Consider the following 18,850-nt stretch of genomic DNA (forward strand, 5'->3'; position numbering starts at 1 on the left):
AGAACAGTGAGGACCTTGACAGAAGTCACAGGCAGCAAGGGACAACACCACCCATCATCTCCATCTACACACCGGGAGCCCTGGGGACCCAACTTCACCTGTGGGAAGTTATACCATCTTAGCTGCCATAACATCACCCCAGCGGACCCCTTTAAGCAGCGTGGGTCATCCCTGACTGAGTACCACAGGTGGCGTCACGAACACAAACTTTTCCCTAAAACCCCTTTAAAGACATTCCTTTTAACATGGGTGCCCAGGGCCACGTGCCACTGTGACACATCCCTTTAAGTACTGGACCAGGTACCGTGTACCCCTAGGCCTGGCGGGGCGTCTCACTGCCGCAGCCAAAGAATGCAATTTTGGCAGTTTACATCGTTAATCGATTGGATTAATTTTATTTTTGATAGATTGGACCTTTATGGACGTGAAGATACCACTTAAGTATATATTTTTCTATTTTTAAGGAGGGGGAAAGTTGAGGGATTCAAACTTTAATATTTTTTTTCTCCATGTTTGGAAAAACGTATTTTTTGCTGTATTTTGTAGTAATTGTAAGGAACTTGAACTTGCTGTCAACTTATCACCTGTACTATACATATGTATAATGAATGATTCCACAGTACTGCTGTGTATAACAAAAATTACAGTCTCTTGAGATTCAGCCACAGGCTTTCAAAAGGAATACCCTCATTGCAGGCATGGGGGATCTTCAGCAGACCCCGAGCTGTCATGTCAACTCAATAGCTGTTAGGGGAAAATGAGGGCTAAATAAGGCTACATTCACACTAGCGTCGTACGACGCACGTCGCAATGCGACGTTGCGACGTACCGACGCATACTGTGAAAGCGCCGCACAACGGGGGCAGCGGATGCAGTTTTTCAACGCATCCGCTGCCCAATTCTGAGCTGCAGGGAGGAGGGGGCGGAGTTCGGAAATGGCGGACACGACGCACCAAAAATGTTACATGCGTTTTCTGGTTTCGATGGTGCGACGCAACACGACGCAACCGTCGCATGACGGTTGCGACGTGTGGCAAAGCTTCGCAATGCGTCGCTAATGTTAGTCTATGGAGAAAAAACATAGTAACATAGTAACATAGTAACATAGTTAGTAAGGCCGAAAAAAGACATTTGTCCATCCAGTTCAGCCTATATTCCATTATAATAAATACCCAGATCTACGTCCTTCTACAGAACCTAATAATTGTATGATACAATATTGTTCTGCTCCAGGAAGACATCCAGGCCTCTCTTGAACCCCTCGACTGAGTTCGCCATCACCACCTCCTCAGGCAAGCAATTCCAGATTCTCACTGCCCTAACAGTAAAGAATCCTCTTCTATGTTGGTGGAAAAACCTTCTCTCCTCCAGACGCAAAGAATGCCCCCTTGTGCCCGTCACCTTCCTTGGTATAAACAGATCCTCAGCGAGATATTTGTATTGTCCCCTTATATACTTATACATGGTTATTAGATCGCCCCTCAGTCGTCTTTTTTCTAGACTAAATAATCCTAATTTCGCTAATCTATCTGGGTATTGTAGTTCTCCCATCCCCTTTATTAATTTTGTTGCCCTCCTTTGTACTCTCTCTAGTTCCATTATATCCTTCCTGAGCACCGGTGCCCAAAACTGGACACAGTACTCCATGTGCGGTCTAACTAGGGATTTGTACAGAGGCAGTATAATGCTCTCATCATGTGTATCCAGACCTCTTTTAATGCACCCCATGATCCTGTTTGCCTTGGCAGCTGCTGCCTGGCACTGGCTGCTCCAGGTAAGTTTATCATTAACTAGGATCCCCAAGTCCTTCTCCCTGTCAGATTTACCCAGTGGTTTCCCGTTCAGTGTGTAATGGTGATATTGATTCCCTCTTCCCATGTGTATAACCTTACATTTATCATTGTTAAACCTCATCTGCCACCTTTCAGCCCAAGTTTCCAACTTATCCAGATCCATCTGTAGCAGAATACTATCTTCTCTTGTATTAACTGCTTTACATAGTTTTGTATCATCTGCAAATATCGATATTTTACTGTGTAAACCTTCTACCAGATCATTAATGAATATGTTGAAGAGAACAGGTCCCAATACTGACCCCTGCGGTACCCCACTGGTCACAGCGACCCAGTTAGAGACTATACCATTTATAACCACCCTCTGATTTCTATCACTAAGCCAGTTACTAACCCATTTACACACATTTTCCCCCAGACCAAGCATTCTCATTTTGTGTACCAACCTCTTGTGCGGCACGGTATCAAACGCTTTGGAAAAATCGAGATAGACCACGTCCAATGACTCACCGTGGTCCAGCCTATAGCTTACCTCTTCATAAAAACTGATTAGATTGGTTTGACAGGAGCAATTTCTCATAAACCCATGCTGATATGGAGTTAAACAGTTATTCTCATTGAGATAATCCAGAATAACATCCCTCAGAAACCCTTCAAATATTTTACCAACAATAGAGGTTAGACTTACTGGCCTATAATTTCCAGGTTCACTTTTAGAGCCCTTTTTGAATATTGGCACCACATTTGCTATGCGCCAGTCCTGCGGAACAGACCCTGTCGCTATAGAGTCACTAAAAATAAGAAATAATGGTTTATCTATTACATTACTTAGTTCTCTTAGTACTCGTGGGTGTATGCCATCCGGACCCGGAGATTTATCTATTTTAATCTTATTTAGCCGGTTTCGCACCTCTTCTTGGGTTAGATTGGTGACCCTTAATATAGGGTTTTCATTGTTTCTTGGGATTTCACCTAGCATTTCATTTTCCACCGTGAATACCGTGGAGAAGGTGTTTAATATGTTAGCTTTTTCCTCGTCATCTACAACCATTCTTTCCTCACTATTTTTTAAGGGGCCTACATTTTCAGTTTTTATTCTTTTACTATTGATATAGTTGAAGAACAGTTTGGGATTAGTTTTACTCTCCTTAGCAATGTGCTTCTCTGTTTCCTTTTTGGCAGCTTTAATTAGTTTTTTAGATAAAGTATTTTTCTCCCTATAGTTTTTTAGAGCTTCAATGGTGCCATCCTGCTTTAGTAGTGCAAATGCTTTCTTTTTACTGTTAATTGCCTGTCTTACTTCTTTGTTTAGCCACATTGGGTTTTTCCTATTTCTAGTCCTTTTATTCCCACAAGGTATAAACCGCTTACACTGCCTATTTAGGATGTTCTTAAACATTTCCCATTTATTATCTGCAAGCAAATTTGCAGGATGCATTTTTTCTCCAAAATGACGCATTGCGACGTGCGTTGTACGACGCTAGTGTGAAAGTAGCCTAACACCGTTATCATGTCAGCAAAGAAATTTGCTCAGCACCTGAGCCTGTTTAAAAAAATGGGACCCTATATATGATGTACCAGTATGACATGTAGGGAAGGGGTTAAAGTGTAAGGCCATGTTTGAAGGTTGCCTCATACTGAAGGCCCCATACGTTAGCCTATTGTTGGATGAACGTGCCAACATTGATGCATGCGGCTGACAGTCTAGTGTGTATGGGGGCCTATGACTCTTGTCTGACAGATGAGAAGGATCTGGCATGTCTGATTTTGGATTGCTGATCCTTTTGTTCTTTCAGATATGATATGCCGCCAGTCGAGTCTGACAGGAATGTATGACAGAGTGAGTGTGCCTGTACGGGGGCAGTGGGCCGATAATGCTGCGGAGGAACAATGGGCAGAACTACCTACGTACGGTGTATAGAAGGCAGCTACGGACTGGATATGAAATTCAGCCCTGGCATTTGAAATCACACAGGCCCATGTTGTCCCCGTCCCCAAGTACCAGATGGGGATATATTACCCTGGATGGAGGAAAGGAAGATTTACAACATCACCAATATTTCTAATTATACCCACGGCCTGCTGGGGTAAGTGATGGAGTGACCGGCTTTGTGCTAGGTCACAACTGTTAACAGTATGAGTGTCTTGAGAACATTGATTCTGTTAACAACGTAGCACACAAGGCAGCCCACGACCAGACCGGCTCTTCTGGCATTTTCTAGAATTGTCAAATGGCCAGTCCGACCCTGATAGAAGGCCATAGGCAGTGGGGTAACGTGAAGCTTGTGGGCCCAATACAAAAGATTCTAGGGGCCCCCCAATTATTGCAGGATTTTTAACAGTATTGGCCTTTCCAGATGGGCCATTGGGACTTTTCGTGCCCCTACGCTCCAGTTATTACAGTCCTGCCCCAGCTATATCTGCAATCATGACAGGCATAGTTTTGGTTTTAGGACAATCATATCATTACACTTTTTCACACTTGTCAGGCAGTTCCTGCATCAGTCCACGTCACCACCGAGCACACAAGGCACTGTCATTGTGGATGACTGGAGTGAATTATACAACTGCCAAATAAACGACTGTTCATTTGTAACAATTAGGGTGCGTGTCCACGGTCCATAATCACGGCGCTTTGGACGGAGTGGAAAACCCACCCAAAGCGCCACCCTCTTCTGTACGCGCGGTGATTCCGGATGTGTTCATTGCACACATCCAGAATCTCCGCACCCCATACATAGGGCCCTGTGATTTACCCTGCGGCGACGGAGCGTCGCCGCAAGGTAAACAGACATGCTGCGGTCTAAAAAGACGCGCCGCATGTCCGTAGACGCAGGGCCGCCGGATGCATGTTCACAGGCAGAGTGGAGGCGGGATTTCATAAAATCCCCTCCACTACGCGGTAACATCTGGACGCTGCGGGTTGAATGCTGCAGCTGTACACAGCGTTCAATCCGCAACTAATCCGGATGCATACCTCCCAACCGTCCCGGATCCAGCGGGACTGTCCTGATTTTGACAGTCAGCCCCGCGATCCCGGGCGGGACATTAATTGTCCCGCACTGGTTGGGAGGTATGTGAATCACCCGGTCGGTCAGCTGAGAGCTCCCTGCACCCGGCCAGCACAGCAGCACATAATGGCTGCTCTGTGTACAGGACCTGTGATGAGGTCACAGGATGGGAGGAGTTAGGGGTCACATGATCGGATTCGGGAGGAGGACCTCCGTATACAAGACTTTGCTGGTTGCCATGGTGCCGGAGGAGGGTAAGGCAGCGTATGTGTGAGGTCAGGAGGTGTTTACAGTGTGGATGTAGCAGGGCCGTGTGTGTACGAGGTGTATGGAGCTGAGCCGTGTGTACGAGGTGTACGGAGCCGTGTGCATGAGGTGTACGGAGCGCAGCCGCGTGTGTACGAGGTGTACGGAGCCGTGTATACGAGGTGTACGGAGCCCTGTGCATGAGGTGTACGGAGCGCAGCCGCGTGTGTACGAGGTGTACGGAGCCGTGTGCATGAGGTGTACGGAGCGCAGCCGCGTGTGTACGGAGCAGAGCAGCATGTGAAATGTGTACGGAGCGGAGCCGTGTGTGTAAGGGGTGTACAGAGCACAGCCGCGTGTGTACGAGGTGTACGGAGCACAGCCGCGTGTGTACGAGGTGTACGGAGCACAGCCGCGTGTGTACGAGGTGTACGGAGCGGAGCCGCGTGTGTACGAGGTGTACGGAGCGGAGCCGCGTGTGTACGAGGTGTACGGAGTGCAGCCGCGTGTGTGCGAGGTGTACGGAGCAGAGCAGCGTGTGAAAGGTGTACGGAGCGGAGCCGTGTGTGTAAGGGGTGTACAGAGCACAGCCGCGTGTGTACGAGGTGTACGGAGCCGTGTGCATGAGGTGTACGGAGCGCAGCCGCGTGTGTATGAGGTGTACGGAGCGCAGCCGCGTGTGCATGAGGTGTACGAGGTGTACGGAGCCGTGTGTACGAGGTGTACGGAGCCGTGTGCATGAGGTGTACGGAGCCGTGTGCATGAGGTGTACGGAGCGCAGCCGCGTGTGTACGAGGTGTACGGAGCCGTGTGCATGAGGTGTACGGAGCGCAGCCGCGTGTGTACGAGGTGTACGGAGCAGAGCAGCATGTGAAAGGTGTACGGAGCGCAGCCGTGTGTGTAAGGGGTGTACAGAGCACAGCCGCGTGTGTACGAGGTGTACGGAGCCGTGTGCATGAGGTGTACGGAGCGCAGCCGCGTGTGTACGAGGTGTACGGAGCAGAGCAGCATGTGAAAGGTGTACGGAGTGGAGCCGTGTGTGTAAGGGGTGTACAGAGCACAGCCGCGTGTGTACGAGGTGTACGGAGCGGAGCCGCGTGTGTACGAGGTGTACGGAGCGCAGCCGCGTGTGTGCGAGGTGTACGGAGCGGAGCAGCGTGTGAAAGGTGTACGGAGCGGAGCCGTGTGTGTAAGGGGTGTACAGAGCACAGCCGCGTGTGTACGAGGTGTACGGAGCACAGCCGCGTGTGTACGAGGTGTACGGAGCACAGCCGCGTGTGTACGAGGTGTACAAAGCGGAGCAGCGTGTGAAAGGTGTACGGAGCAGAGCCGTGTGTGTAAAGGGTGTACAGAGCACAGCCGCGTGTGTAGGAGGTGTACGGAGCACAGCCGCGTGTGTGCGAGGTGTACGCAGCACAGCCGCGTGTGTGCGACGTGTACGGAGCGGAGTCGTGTGTAGGAGGTGTACGGAGCCATGTGTATGAGGTGTACGGAGCACAGCCGCGTGTGTACAAGGTGTACGGAGCGGAGCAGCATGTGAAAGGTGTACGGAGCGGAGTCGTGTGTAAGAGGTGTATGGAGCACAGCCGCGTGTGTTACGAGGTGTACGGAGCACAGCCGCGGGTGTGCGGTGCGGAGCAGCGTGTGAAAGGTGTACGGAGCGGAGTCGTGTGTACGAGGTGTACGGAGCGGAGTCGTGTGTACGAGGTGTACGGAGCGGAGTCGTGTGTAAGAGGTGTTCGGATGAGAGCAGAGTGTGAAAGGTGTATGGAGTAGAGCCACGTGTGTACGAGGTGTGCGGAGCAGAGCCATGTGTGTGCAAGGTATACGGAGCGGAGCAGTGTGTGCAATGTGTATAGAGTGGAGCCATGTGTGTACGAGGTGTACGGAGTAGTGCCGTGTGTGTACGAGATGTATGGAGAGGAGCCGTATGTGTATGAGGTGTACGCAGCGGAGCCGTGTGTGTGCAAGGTATACGGAGCGGAGCAGCTTCTGCAATGTGTATGGAGCGGAGCGGTGTGTGTATGAGGTGTACGTAGTGCCGTGTGTATGAGATGTATGGAGCGGAGCCGTGTGTGTATGAGGTGTATGGAGCGGAGCTGAATGTGTACGAGGTGAACGGAACGGAGCCGTGTGTGTTTGAGATGTATGGAGTGGAGCCGTGTGTATGGAGCGGAGCCGTGTATGCAAAGTGTACGGAGCGCAGCCGCGTGTGTAGGAGTAGCTATGTGTGGCCATTATACGGTACGAAGTATCATGTGCGGCCAATATACAGTATGGAGCATCATGTGTGGCCATTATACAGTATGGATCATCATGTGTGGCTATTATACAGTATGGAGCATCATGTGTGGCTATTATACAGTATGGAGCATCATGTGTGGCTATTATACAGTATGGAGCATCATGTGTGGCCGTTATACAGTATGTAGCATCATGTGAGGTCATTATACAGTATGGAGCATCATGTGCGGTCATTATACAGTATGGAGCATCATGTGGGGCCATTATACAGTATTGAGCATCATGTGGGGTCATTATACAGTATTGAGCATCATGTGCGGCAATTATACAGTATGGAGCATCATGTGCGGCAATTATACAGTATGGAGCATCATGTGTGGCCGTTATACAGTATGGAGCATCATGTGGGGCCATTATACAGTATTGAGCATCATGTGGGGTCATTATACAGTATTGAGCATCATGTGCGGCAATTATACAGTATGGAGCATCATGTGTGGCTGTTATACAGTATGGAGCATCATGTGTGGCCATTATACAGTATTGAGCATCATGTGGGGTCGTTATACAGTATTGAGCATCATGTGCGGCCATTATACAGTATTGAGCATCATGTGGGGCCATTATACAGTATTGAGCATCATGTGGGGTCATTATACAGTATTGAGCATCATGTGGGGTCATTATACTGTATGGAGCATTATGTGTGGCCGTTATACAGTATGGAGCATCATGTGGGGTCCTTATACAGTATTGAGCATCATGTGCGGCCATTATACAGTATGGAGCATCATGTGGGGCCATTATACAGTATTGAGCATCATGTGGGGTCATTATACAGTATTGAGCATCATGTGCGGCAATAATACAGTATGGAGCATCATGTGTGGCCGTTATACAGTATGGAGCATCATGTGGGGCCATTAAACAGTATTGAGCATCATGTGCGGCCATTATACAGTATGGAGCATCATGTGCGGTCATTATACAGTATTGAGCACTGTGTGGCCATTATACAGTATGGAGCACTGTGTGGCCATTATAATAATAATAATAATAATAATCTTTATTTTTATATAGCGCTAACATATTCCGCAGCGCTTTACACACATTATCATTGCTGTCCCCGTTGGGGCTCACAATCTAAATTCCCTGTCAGTATGTCTTTGGAATGTGGGAGGAAACCGGAGTGCCCGGAGGAAACCCACGCAAACACGGAGAGAACATACAAACTCTTTGCAGATGTTGTCCTTAGTGGGGCTTGAACCCAGGACTCCAGCGCTGCAAGGCTGCTGTGCTAACCACTGCGCCACCGTGCTGCCCCATTATACAGTATTGAGCATCATGTGGGGTCGTTATACAGTATGGAGCACTGTGTGGCCATTATACAGTATTGAGCATCATGTGGGGTCGTTATACAGTATGGAGCACTGTGTGGCCATTATACAGTATGGAGCACTGTGTGGCCATTATACAGTATTGAGCATCATGTGGGGTCATTATACAGTATGGAGCACTGTGTGGCCATTATACAGTATTGAGCATCATGTGCGGTCATTATACAGTATGGAGCACTGTGTGGCCATTATACAGTATGGAGCACTGTGTGGCCATTATACAGTATTGAGCATCATGTGGGGTCGTTATACAGTATGGAGCACTGTGTGGCCATTATACAGTATTGAGCATCATGTGCGGCAATTATACAGTATGGAGCATCATGTGTGGCTGTTATACAGTATGGAGCATCATGTGTGGCCGTTATACAGTATGGAGCATCATGTGGGGCCATTATACAGTATTGAGCATCATGTGGGGTCATTATACAGTATTGAGCATCATGTGCGGCAATTATACAGTATGGAGCATCATGTGCGGCAATTATACAGTATGGAGCATCATGTGTGGCCGTTATACAGTATGGAGCATCATGTGGGGCCATTATACAGTATTGAGCATCATGTGGGGTCATTATACAGTATTGAGCATCATGTGCGGCAATTATACAGTATGGAGCATCATGTGGGGTCGTTATACAGTATTGAGCATCATGTGCGGCCATTATACAGTATTGAGCATCATGTGGGGCCATTATACAGTATTGAGCATCATGTGGGGTCATTATACAGTATTGAGCATCATGTGCGGCCATTATACAGTATGGAGCATCATGTGCGGTCATTATACAATATGGAGCACTGTGTGGCCATTATACAGTATGGAGCACTGTGTGGCCATTATACAGTATTGAGCATCATGTGGGGTCATTATACAGTATGGAGCATCATGTGGGGTCATTATACAGTATTGAGCATCATGTGCGGCCATTATACAGTATGGAGCATCATGTGCGGTCATTATACAGTATGGAGCACTGTGTGGCCATTATACAGTATGGAGCACTGTGTGGCCATTATACAGTATTGAGCATCATGTGGGGTCGTTATACAGTATGGAGCACTGTGTGGCCATTATACAGTATTGAGCATCATGTGGGGTCGTTATACAGTATGGAGCACTGTGTGGCCATTATACAGTATGGAGCACTGTGTGGCCATTATACAGTATTGAGCATCATGTGGGGTCATTATACAGTATGGAGCACTGTGTGGCCATTATACAGTATTGAGCATCATGTGCGGTCATTATACAGTATGGAGCACTGTGTGGCCATTATACAGTATGGAGCACTGTGTGGCCATTATACAGTATTGAGCATCATGTGGGTCGTTATACAGTATGGAGCACTGTGTGGCCATTATACAGTATTGAGCATCATGTGGGGTCGTTGTACAGTATGGAGCACTGTGCGGTCATTATACAGTATGGAGCACTGTGTGGTCATTATACAGTATTGAGCATCATGTGGGGTCATTATACAGTATTGAGCATCATGTGTGGTCATTATACAGTATTGAGCATCATGTGGGGTCGTTATACAGTATAGGAGCACTGTGTGGCCATTATACAGTATGGAGCACTGTGTGGCCATTATACAGTATGGAGCATCATGTGGGGTCGTTATACAGTATAGGAGCACTGTGTGGCCATTATACAGTATGGAGCACTGTGTGGCCATTATACAGTATTGAGCATCATGTGGGGTCGTTATACAGTATGGAGCACTGTGTGACCATTATACAGTATTGAGCATCATGTGGGGTCGTTATACAGTATGGAGCACTGTGTGGCCATTATACAGTATTGAGCATCATGTGGGGTCATTATACAGTATTGAGCATCATGTGTGGTCATAATACAGTATTGAGCATCATGTGGGGTCGTTATACAGTATAGGAGCACTGTGTGGCCATTATACAGTATGGAGCACTGTGTGGCCATTATACAGTATTGAGCATCATGTGGGGTCGTTATACAGTATGGAGCATCATGTGGGGTCGTTATACAGTATAGGAGCACTGTGTGGCCATTATACAGTATGGAGCACTGTGTGGCCATTATACAGTATTGAGCATCATGTGGGGTCGTTATACAGTATGGAGCATCATGTGGGGTCGTTATACAGTATGGAGCACTGTGTGGCCATTATACAGTATTGAGCATCATGTGGGGTCGTTATACAGTATGGAGCATCATGTGGGGTCGTTATACAGTATGAAGCACTGTGTGGCCATTATACAGTATTGAGCATCATGTGGGGTCGTTATACAGTATGGAGCATCATGTGGGGTTGTTATACAGTATAGGAGCACTGTGTGGCCATTATACAGTATGGAGCACTGTGTGGCCATTATACAGTATTGAGCATCATGTGGGGTCGTTATACAGTATGGAGCATCATGTGGGGTCGTTATACAGTAAGGAGCACTGTGCGGCCATTATACAGTATTGAGCATCATGTGGGGTCATTATACAGTATGGAGCACTGTGTGGTCATTATACAGTATTGAGCATCATGTGGGGTCGTTATACAGTATTGAGCATCATGTGGGGTCGTTATACAGTATGGAGCACTGTGTGGTCATTATACAGTATTGAGCATCATGTGGGGTCATTATACAGTATGGAGCACTGTGTGGTCATTATACAGTATTGAGCATCATGTGGGGTCGTTATACAGTATGGAGCACTGTGTGGTCATTATACAGTATTGAGCATCATGTGGGGTCATTATACAGTATTGAGCATCATGTGGGGTCATTATACAGTATAAATAAATAATCTTTATTTTTATATAGCGCTAACATATTCCGCAGCGCTTTACAAGTTGCACACATTATCATCACTGTCCCCGTTGGGGCTCACATTCTAAACTCCCTATCAGTATGTCTTTGGAATGTGGGAGGAAACCGGAGTACCCGGAGGAAACCCACGCAAACACGGAGAGAACATACAAACTCTTTGCAGATGTTGTCCTTGGTGGGGTTTGAACCCAGGACTCCAGCGCTGCAAGGCTGCTGTGCTAACCACTGCGCCACCGTGCTGCCCCTAGTATGGAGCACTGTGTGGTCATTATACAGTATTGAGCATCATGTGGGGTCGTTATACAGTATGGAGCACTGTGTGGTCATTATACAGTATTGAGCATCATGTGGGGTCGTTATACAGTATGGAGCACTGTGTGGTCATTATACAGTATGGAGCACTGTGTGGCCATTATACAGTATGGAGCACTGTGTGGCCATTATACAGTATTGAGCATCATGTGGGGTCGTTATACAGTATGGAGCACTGTGTGGTCATTATACAGTATGGAGCATCATGTGGGGTCATTATACAGTATTGAGCATCATGTGTGGCCATTATACAGTATTGAGCATCATGTGGGGTCGTTATACAGTATGGAGCACTGTGTGGTCATTATACAGTATTGAGCATCATGTGGGGTCGTTATACAGTATGGAGCACTGTGTGGTCATTATACAGTATTGAGCATCATGTGGGGTCGTTATACAGTATGGAGCACTGTGTGGTCATTATACAGTATGGAGCACTGTGTGGCCATTATACAGTATGGAGCACTGTGTGGCCATTATACAGTATTGAGCATCATGTGGAGTCGTTATACAGTATGGAGCACTGTGTGGCCATTATACAGTATGGAGCACTGTGTGGCCATTATACAGTATTGAGCATCATGTGGGGTCGTTATACAGTATGGAGCACTGTGTGGTCATTATACAGTATGGAGCATCATGTGGGGTCATTATACAGTATTGAGCATCATGTGTGGCCATTATACAGTATTGAGCATCATGTGGGGTCGTTATACAGTATGGAGCACTGTGTGGTCATTATACAGTATTGAGCATCATGTGGGGTCGTTATACAGTATGGAGCACTGTGTGGTCATTATACAGTATTGAGCATCATGTGGGGTCGTTATACAGTATGGAGCACTGTGTGGTCATTATACAGTATGGAGCACTGTGTGGCCATTATACAGTATGGAGCACTGTGTGGCCATTATACAGTATTGAGCATCATGTGGGGTCGTTATACAGTATGGAGCACTGTGTGGTCATTATACAGTATGGAGCATCATGTGGGGTCATTATACAGTATTGAGCATCATGTGTGGCCATTATACAGTATTGAGCATCATGTGGGGTCGTTATACAGTATGGAGCACTGTGTGGTCATTATACAGTATTGAGCATCATGTGGGGTCGTTATACAGTATGGAGCACTGTGTGGTCATTATACAGTATTGAGCATCATGTGGGGTCGTTATACAGTATGGAGCACTGTGTGGTCATTATACAGTATTGAGCATCATGTGGGGTCGTTATACAGTATGGAGCACTGTGTGGTCATTATACAGTATGGAGCACTGTGTGGCCATTATACAGTATGGAGCACTGTGTGGCCATTATACAGTATTGAGCATCATGTGGGGTCATTATACAGTATTGAGCATCATGTGTGGCCATTATACAGTATTGAGCATCATGTGGGGTCATTATACAGTATGGAGCACTGTGTGGTCATTATACAGTATTGAGCATCATGTGCGGCCATTATACAGTATTGAGCATCATGTGGGGTCATTATACAGTATGGAGCATCATGTGTGGCCATTATACAGTATTGAGCATCATGTGGGGTCGTTATACAGTATGGAGCACTGTGTGGCCATTATACAGTATCGAGCACTGTGTGGCCATTATACAGTATTGAGCATCATGTGGGGTCGTTATACAGTATTGAGCATCATGTGGGGTCATTATACAGTATGGAGCACTGTGTGGCCATTATACAGTATGGAGCACTGTGTGGCCATTATACAGTATGGAGCACTGTGTGGCCATTATACAGTATTGAGCATCATGTGGGGTCATTATACAGTATTGAGCATCATGTGTGGCCATTATACAGTATTGAGCATCATGTGGGGTCATTATACAGTATGGAGCACTGTGTGGTCATTATACAGTATTGAGCATCATGTGCGGCCATTATACAGTATTGAGCATCATGTGGGGTCATTATACAGTATGGAGCATCATGTGTGGCCATTATACAGTATTGAGCATCATGTGGGGTCGTTATACAGTATGGAGCACTGTGTGGCCATTATACAGTATCGAGCACTGTGTGGCCATTATACAGTATTGAGCATCATGTGGGGTCGTTATACAGTATTGAGCATCATGTGGGGTCATTATACAGTATGGAGCACTGTGTGGCCATTATACAGTATGGAGCACTGTGTGGCCATTATACAGTATGGAGCACTGTGTGGCCATTATACAGTATGGAGCACTGTGTGGCCATATTTTTTTGTTTATAATTATTCTTTATGAACAGTGTGATCAGCAGTGCTAAATGGGTGTGGTTGAGACGTAGATATGGGTGTGACTAGTGAATGGGTGTGGTCAGAGGCGTGGCCTAAAATTTGCCGCGGCGCGCAAAACTTTGTCCCTCTTTCCCAGCTTCAAAAGTTGGGAGGTATGCAGGATGTAATCCTGAACGTGGACACATACCCTTACAAATAAATGCTGAACAGACTTATTATTTTCTTGTTTTACAAAAAAAACTTCAATAAAATAAAAAAAAAAATGAAAGAAAAAAAACATGCAGTTTGCACCACAAGCAAACTGCATGAACTGCGCGGGAGCAAAGCGCAGATTATTTTTGGCGGGAAGGACGATTACGTCACTAACTCGTTATGGCTCTACCTACAGAGGGCGCCGGGCGGACTTTCCCCTGCACTGAGCTGCGCATGCGCACTGTTTTATAACGCGCGTCACTGAGGAGCGCAGCCGCGGAAGTCGGAATCCACGCAGTCATTCATTCAGTAAATCTGTACCAAGATATCAACCTGTGACCGACCGGAAATAGTTTATAAAAAAAAAAAAAAAACACTCCGTCGTCCATGTTTGTTTCTGGCATGTCCTGACGCTTAAGGACTACGTCACTAAAATTTCTTAAGGTAACTCGCTTAGCTATTAAGGCTGCTACTAATTTTCTTCAAACCTTCGTATATGACTGACAAGACTATAAATTAATTGCCACTGGGTAGAAAAAGAGAATTTTGATTTGCCATTTTCAAAAATGGCCGCCACAGAGCAGACGTATCGACTTTGAATGTAATTCCCAGCGTTCCTTATCTTTCCCTCATCCAAGATGGAGCCTGCTCACTTCCGGTCCATGACTCTCGCCGGCAGCAGCTCTTTCTAGCGCCGTTTTGCCCCCTCCCCCTGTGTGACTCGCGACTTCCGGTTCCGGCCCCATTGTTGTGCAGTGATGGCGGCGCGGGCTGGGTTCCAGTCGGTGGCTCCATTGGGATCCTTGCCGACCAGTGCCGCTCTGGGCCCCGGGACGCCAGGCCCAGCTGTGAGGATGGGCCCAGCCCCGGGACAGGGCATGTACCGCTCCCCTATGCCAGGAGCAGCCTACCCGGTAAGAGAGGGCTGTGCCTGCCGTGTGGGTGATGGAGGCCAGCTGGCACCAGTGTAGTCACACCATACACTACAGCCCCGCCATTATCTACCTATTATTTATACCACTTCACAGCGCAAGGGGTTAATAAGTGGCGGCCCAGTAGAGCTGTCGCCTATACGGATGTGCGGACGTACGTAAAGTCTGAGTATTGTGTGTCGCGAAGTGTGGCGGCCGTGACACTAAAACCGCGGCGAAATCCGCACATCGAAAACCGTAAATATTCCCGCAGAGCGCTGCGCAGTGCATGCAGGTGTCCGGAGGAGGATCTGTCCGCTCCGCTGTCATGGCTGCTCTGCATAGAACTATTCTGAAGCTCCTCTCCTGTTAAAGGGGTTGTCCACTACTAGTACAAACCTCGTGAGGGTCCGAGTCCCCTGAGTAAAGTTATGGCGTATACTCACTTTCCGCATCCAACGGTCTTGGCATTAGTGCGACATTGCTAGCAGTCGCTTATCGGCTTCCAGCTTTATTGTGTCATCAGAATGGATTTCTGCGCTGACGGAATATTGATGAGCTGCAGCGCTCGTGTGACTTAATCACTGACTGCTGCAAATGTAAACCGCTATGTGGAGCACTGCACATCACTCTGAAAACACCTTCCCCACCATTAAATGTGGTGGCAGCATCCTGCTGTGGGGATGCTTTTCTTCAGCAGGGGCAGGGAGGCTGGTCAGATGGAAGGAGCTAAATGTAGGGATATCCTGGAGGAAAACCTTCTAGAGGCCAAATAAGACTTGAGACTGGTGTAGTTTCACCTTCCAGCAGGACAACGAACCTACACATACTGCCAGAGCTACAATAGATGGTTTAGATCACAGGATATTCATGTGTGTTAATGGCGCAGTCACAGTCCAGACCTAAATCCCGTTGAAAATCTGTGACCAGACCTAAAAATTGCTGTTCACGGACGCCTCCATCCAATGTCACTGAGCAGGAGCGAGTGTGCAAAGAAGAAAGGGCAGAAATGTCACCTATAGATGTGCAAAGCTGGTAGAGACAGACCCCAAAAGACATGTAGCAGTAATTGTAGAGAAAGGTGGGCCTGCAGGATTGACACAAGGGGCTGAATACACATGCACATCACAATTTTCAGGTTTATATTTAAAATCATTAAAAAACCTGTGTCCTTTCCACTTCACTTTGTGTTGGTATATCATATAATATACATTTCAATTTGTGGGAGTAATGCGAAAAAAATGTGGGAATGTAGATTTTTAATGAGCAAATAGCAAAGTAGGTCGTTTTAAACAGTTTTGATGACCAGACTAAACTCTTTAACTCCGTCTTGTGTGCGGTTTCTGTTATTCCCCTGGAAACACGTGAATAAGTTGACAACTTGGTGGGGCAGAATGCTTGGTCAGTGCTGCCAGTATTAACTGTAGGGACACAAACCAGTTTATTCATAACCATTCTGGAGCAACGCCACAAAGTAGAGAGAAATTCCTGATCATGGAGGTCTTACTAATGACGAGAACAGAGGTTCTCATACTGTGGTTCTCTCAGGATTGACTCAAGCGCTGCCATCTTGCATGAGCTTTGCTGCTCGAGACCCTCACAGGTGATGTCCGTGCCCTACTGAAGGATCACCATACACATTAGATGGGTGACTGATAGCTGTGCCCAGTCTGAAGGACCACTATACACATTAGATGGGTGTCTGATAGGAGAGCCCAGTCTGAAGGACCACTATACACATTAGATGGGTGACTGATAGCTGTGCCCAGTCTGAAGGACCACTATACACATTAGATGGGTGTCTGATAGGAGAGCCCAGTCTGAAGGACCACTATACACATTAGATGGGTGACTGATAGCTGTGCCCAGTCTGAAGGACCACTATACACATTAGATGGGTGTCTGATAGCAGCACACAGTGTGAAGGACCACTATACACATTAGATGGGTGGCCAATAGCAGTGCTGAGTCTGAAGCACCATCATACACCTTAGATGGCTGGCAGATAGCAGCACACAGACTGAAGGACCACCATACACCTTAGATGGCTGGCAGATAGCAGCACACAGACTGAAGGACCACCACACACATTAGATGGGTGGCCAATAGCTGCACACTGACTGAAGGACCACCATACACATTAGATGGGTAGCCAATAGCAGGTCACAGTCTGAAGGACCACCATGCACATTAGATGGGTGGCCAATAGCAGTGTCCAGTCTGAAGGACCACCATACACATTAGATGGCTGGCCGCTAGCGGCACACAGACTGAAGGACCACCATACACATTAGATGGGTGGCCAATAGCAGCGCACAGTCTGGCGGACCACCATACACCTTAGATGGCTGGCCGATAGCGGCACACAGACTGAAGGACCACCATACACCTTAGATGGGTGGCCAATAGCTGCACACTGACTGAAGGACCACCATACACATTAGATGGGTAGCCAATAGCAGGTCACAGTCTGAAGGACCACCATGCACATTAGATGGGTGGCCAATAGCAGCGCACAGTCTGAAGGACCACCATACACATTAGATGGCTGGCCGATAGCGGCACACAGACTGAAGGACCACCACACACATTAGATGGGTGGCCAATAGCAGCGCCCAGTCTGAAGGACCACCATACACATTAGATGGCTGGCCGATCGCGGCATACAGACTGAAGGATCACCATACACCTTAGATGGGTGGCCAATAGCAGCGCACAGTCTGGCGGACCACCATACACCTTAGATGGCTGACCGATAGCGGCACACAGACTGAAGGACCACCATACATCTTAGATGGGTGGCCAATAGCAGCGCACAGTCTGGCGGACCACCATACACATTAGATGGCTGGCCGATAGCGGCACACAGACTGAAGGACCACCATACACATTAGATGGGTGGCCAATAGCAGTGCTGAGTCTGAAGCACCATCATACACCTTAGATGGCTGGCAGATAGCAGCACACAGACTGAAGGACCACCATACACCTTAGATGGCTGGCAGATAGCAGCACACAGACTGAAGGACCACCATACACATTAGATGGGTGGCCAATAGCAGCGCCCAGTCTGAAGGACCACCATACACATTAGATGGCTGGCCGATCGCGGCATACAGACTGAAGGATCACCATACACCTTAGATGGGTGGCCAATAGCAGCGCACAGTCTGGCGGACCACCATACACCTTAGATGGCTGGCCGATAGCGGCACACAGACTGAAGGACCACCATACACCTTAGATGGGTGGCCAATAGCTGCACACTGACTGAAGGACCACCATACACATTAGATGGGTAGCCAATAGCAGGTCACAGTCTGAAGGACCACCATGCACATTAGATGGGTGGCCAATAGCAGCGCACAGTCTGAAGGACCACCATACACATTAGATGGCTGGCCGATAGCGGCACACAGACTGAAGGACCACCACACACATTAGATGGGTGGCCAATAGCAGCGCCCAGTCTGAAGGACCACCATACACATTAGATGGCTGGCCGATCGCGGCATACAGACTGAAGGATCACCATACACCTTAGATGGGTGGCCAATAGCAGCGCACAGTCTGGCGGACCACCATACACCTTAGATGGCTGACCGATAGCGGCACACAGACTGAAGGACCACCATACATCTTAGATGGGTGGCCAATAGCAGCGCACAGTCTGGCGGACCACCATACACATTA

General features: G+C 47.6%; 1 protein-coding gene across 1 annotated transcript in view; it reads left to right on the forward strand.

Moving 5' to 3' along the window:
- The first annotated feature begins 14,972 nt into the window (after positions 1-14,972).
- Positions 14,973-18,850, forward strand: part of SMARCD1 (SWI/SNF related BAF chromatin remodeling complex subunit D1) — a 30,420-nt gene continuing 26,542 nt past the window's right edge. The window contains exon 1 of the mRNA XM_069758829.1: positions 14,973-15,160. Coding sequence (XP_069614930.1) covers positions 15,005-15,160 — 156 coding nt within the window. The 5' untranslated portion in view covers positions 14,973-15,004. The remainder of the gene's footprint in view (positions 15,161-18,850) is intronic.

Source organism: Ranitomeya imitator, chromosome 3 (assembly GCF_032444005.1).
Source record: "Ranitomeya imitator isolate aRanImi1 chromosome 3, aRanImi1.pri, whole genome shotgun sequence".
Taxonomy (NCBI): domain Eukaryota; kingdom Metazoa; phylum Chordata; class Amphibia; order Anura; family Dendrobatidae; genus Ranitomeya; species Ranitomeya imitator.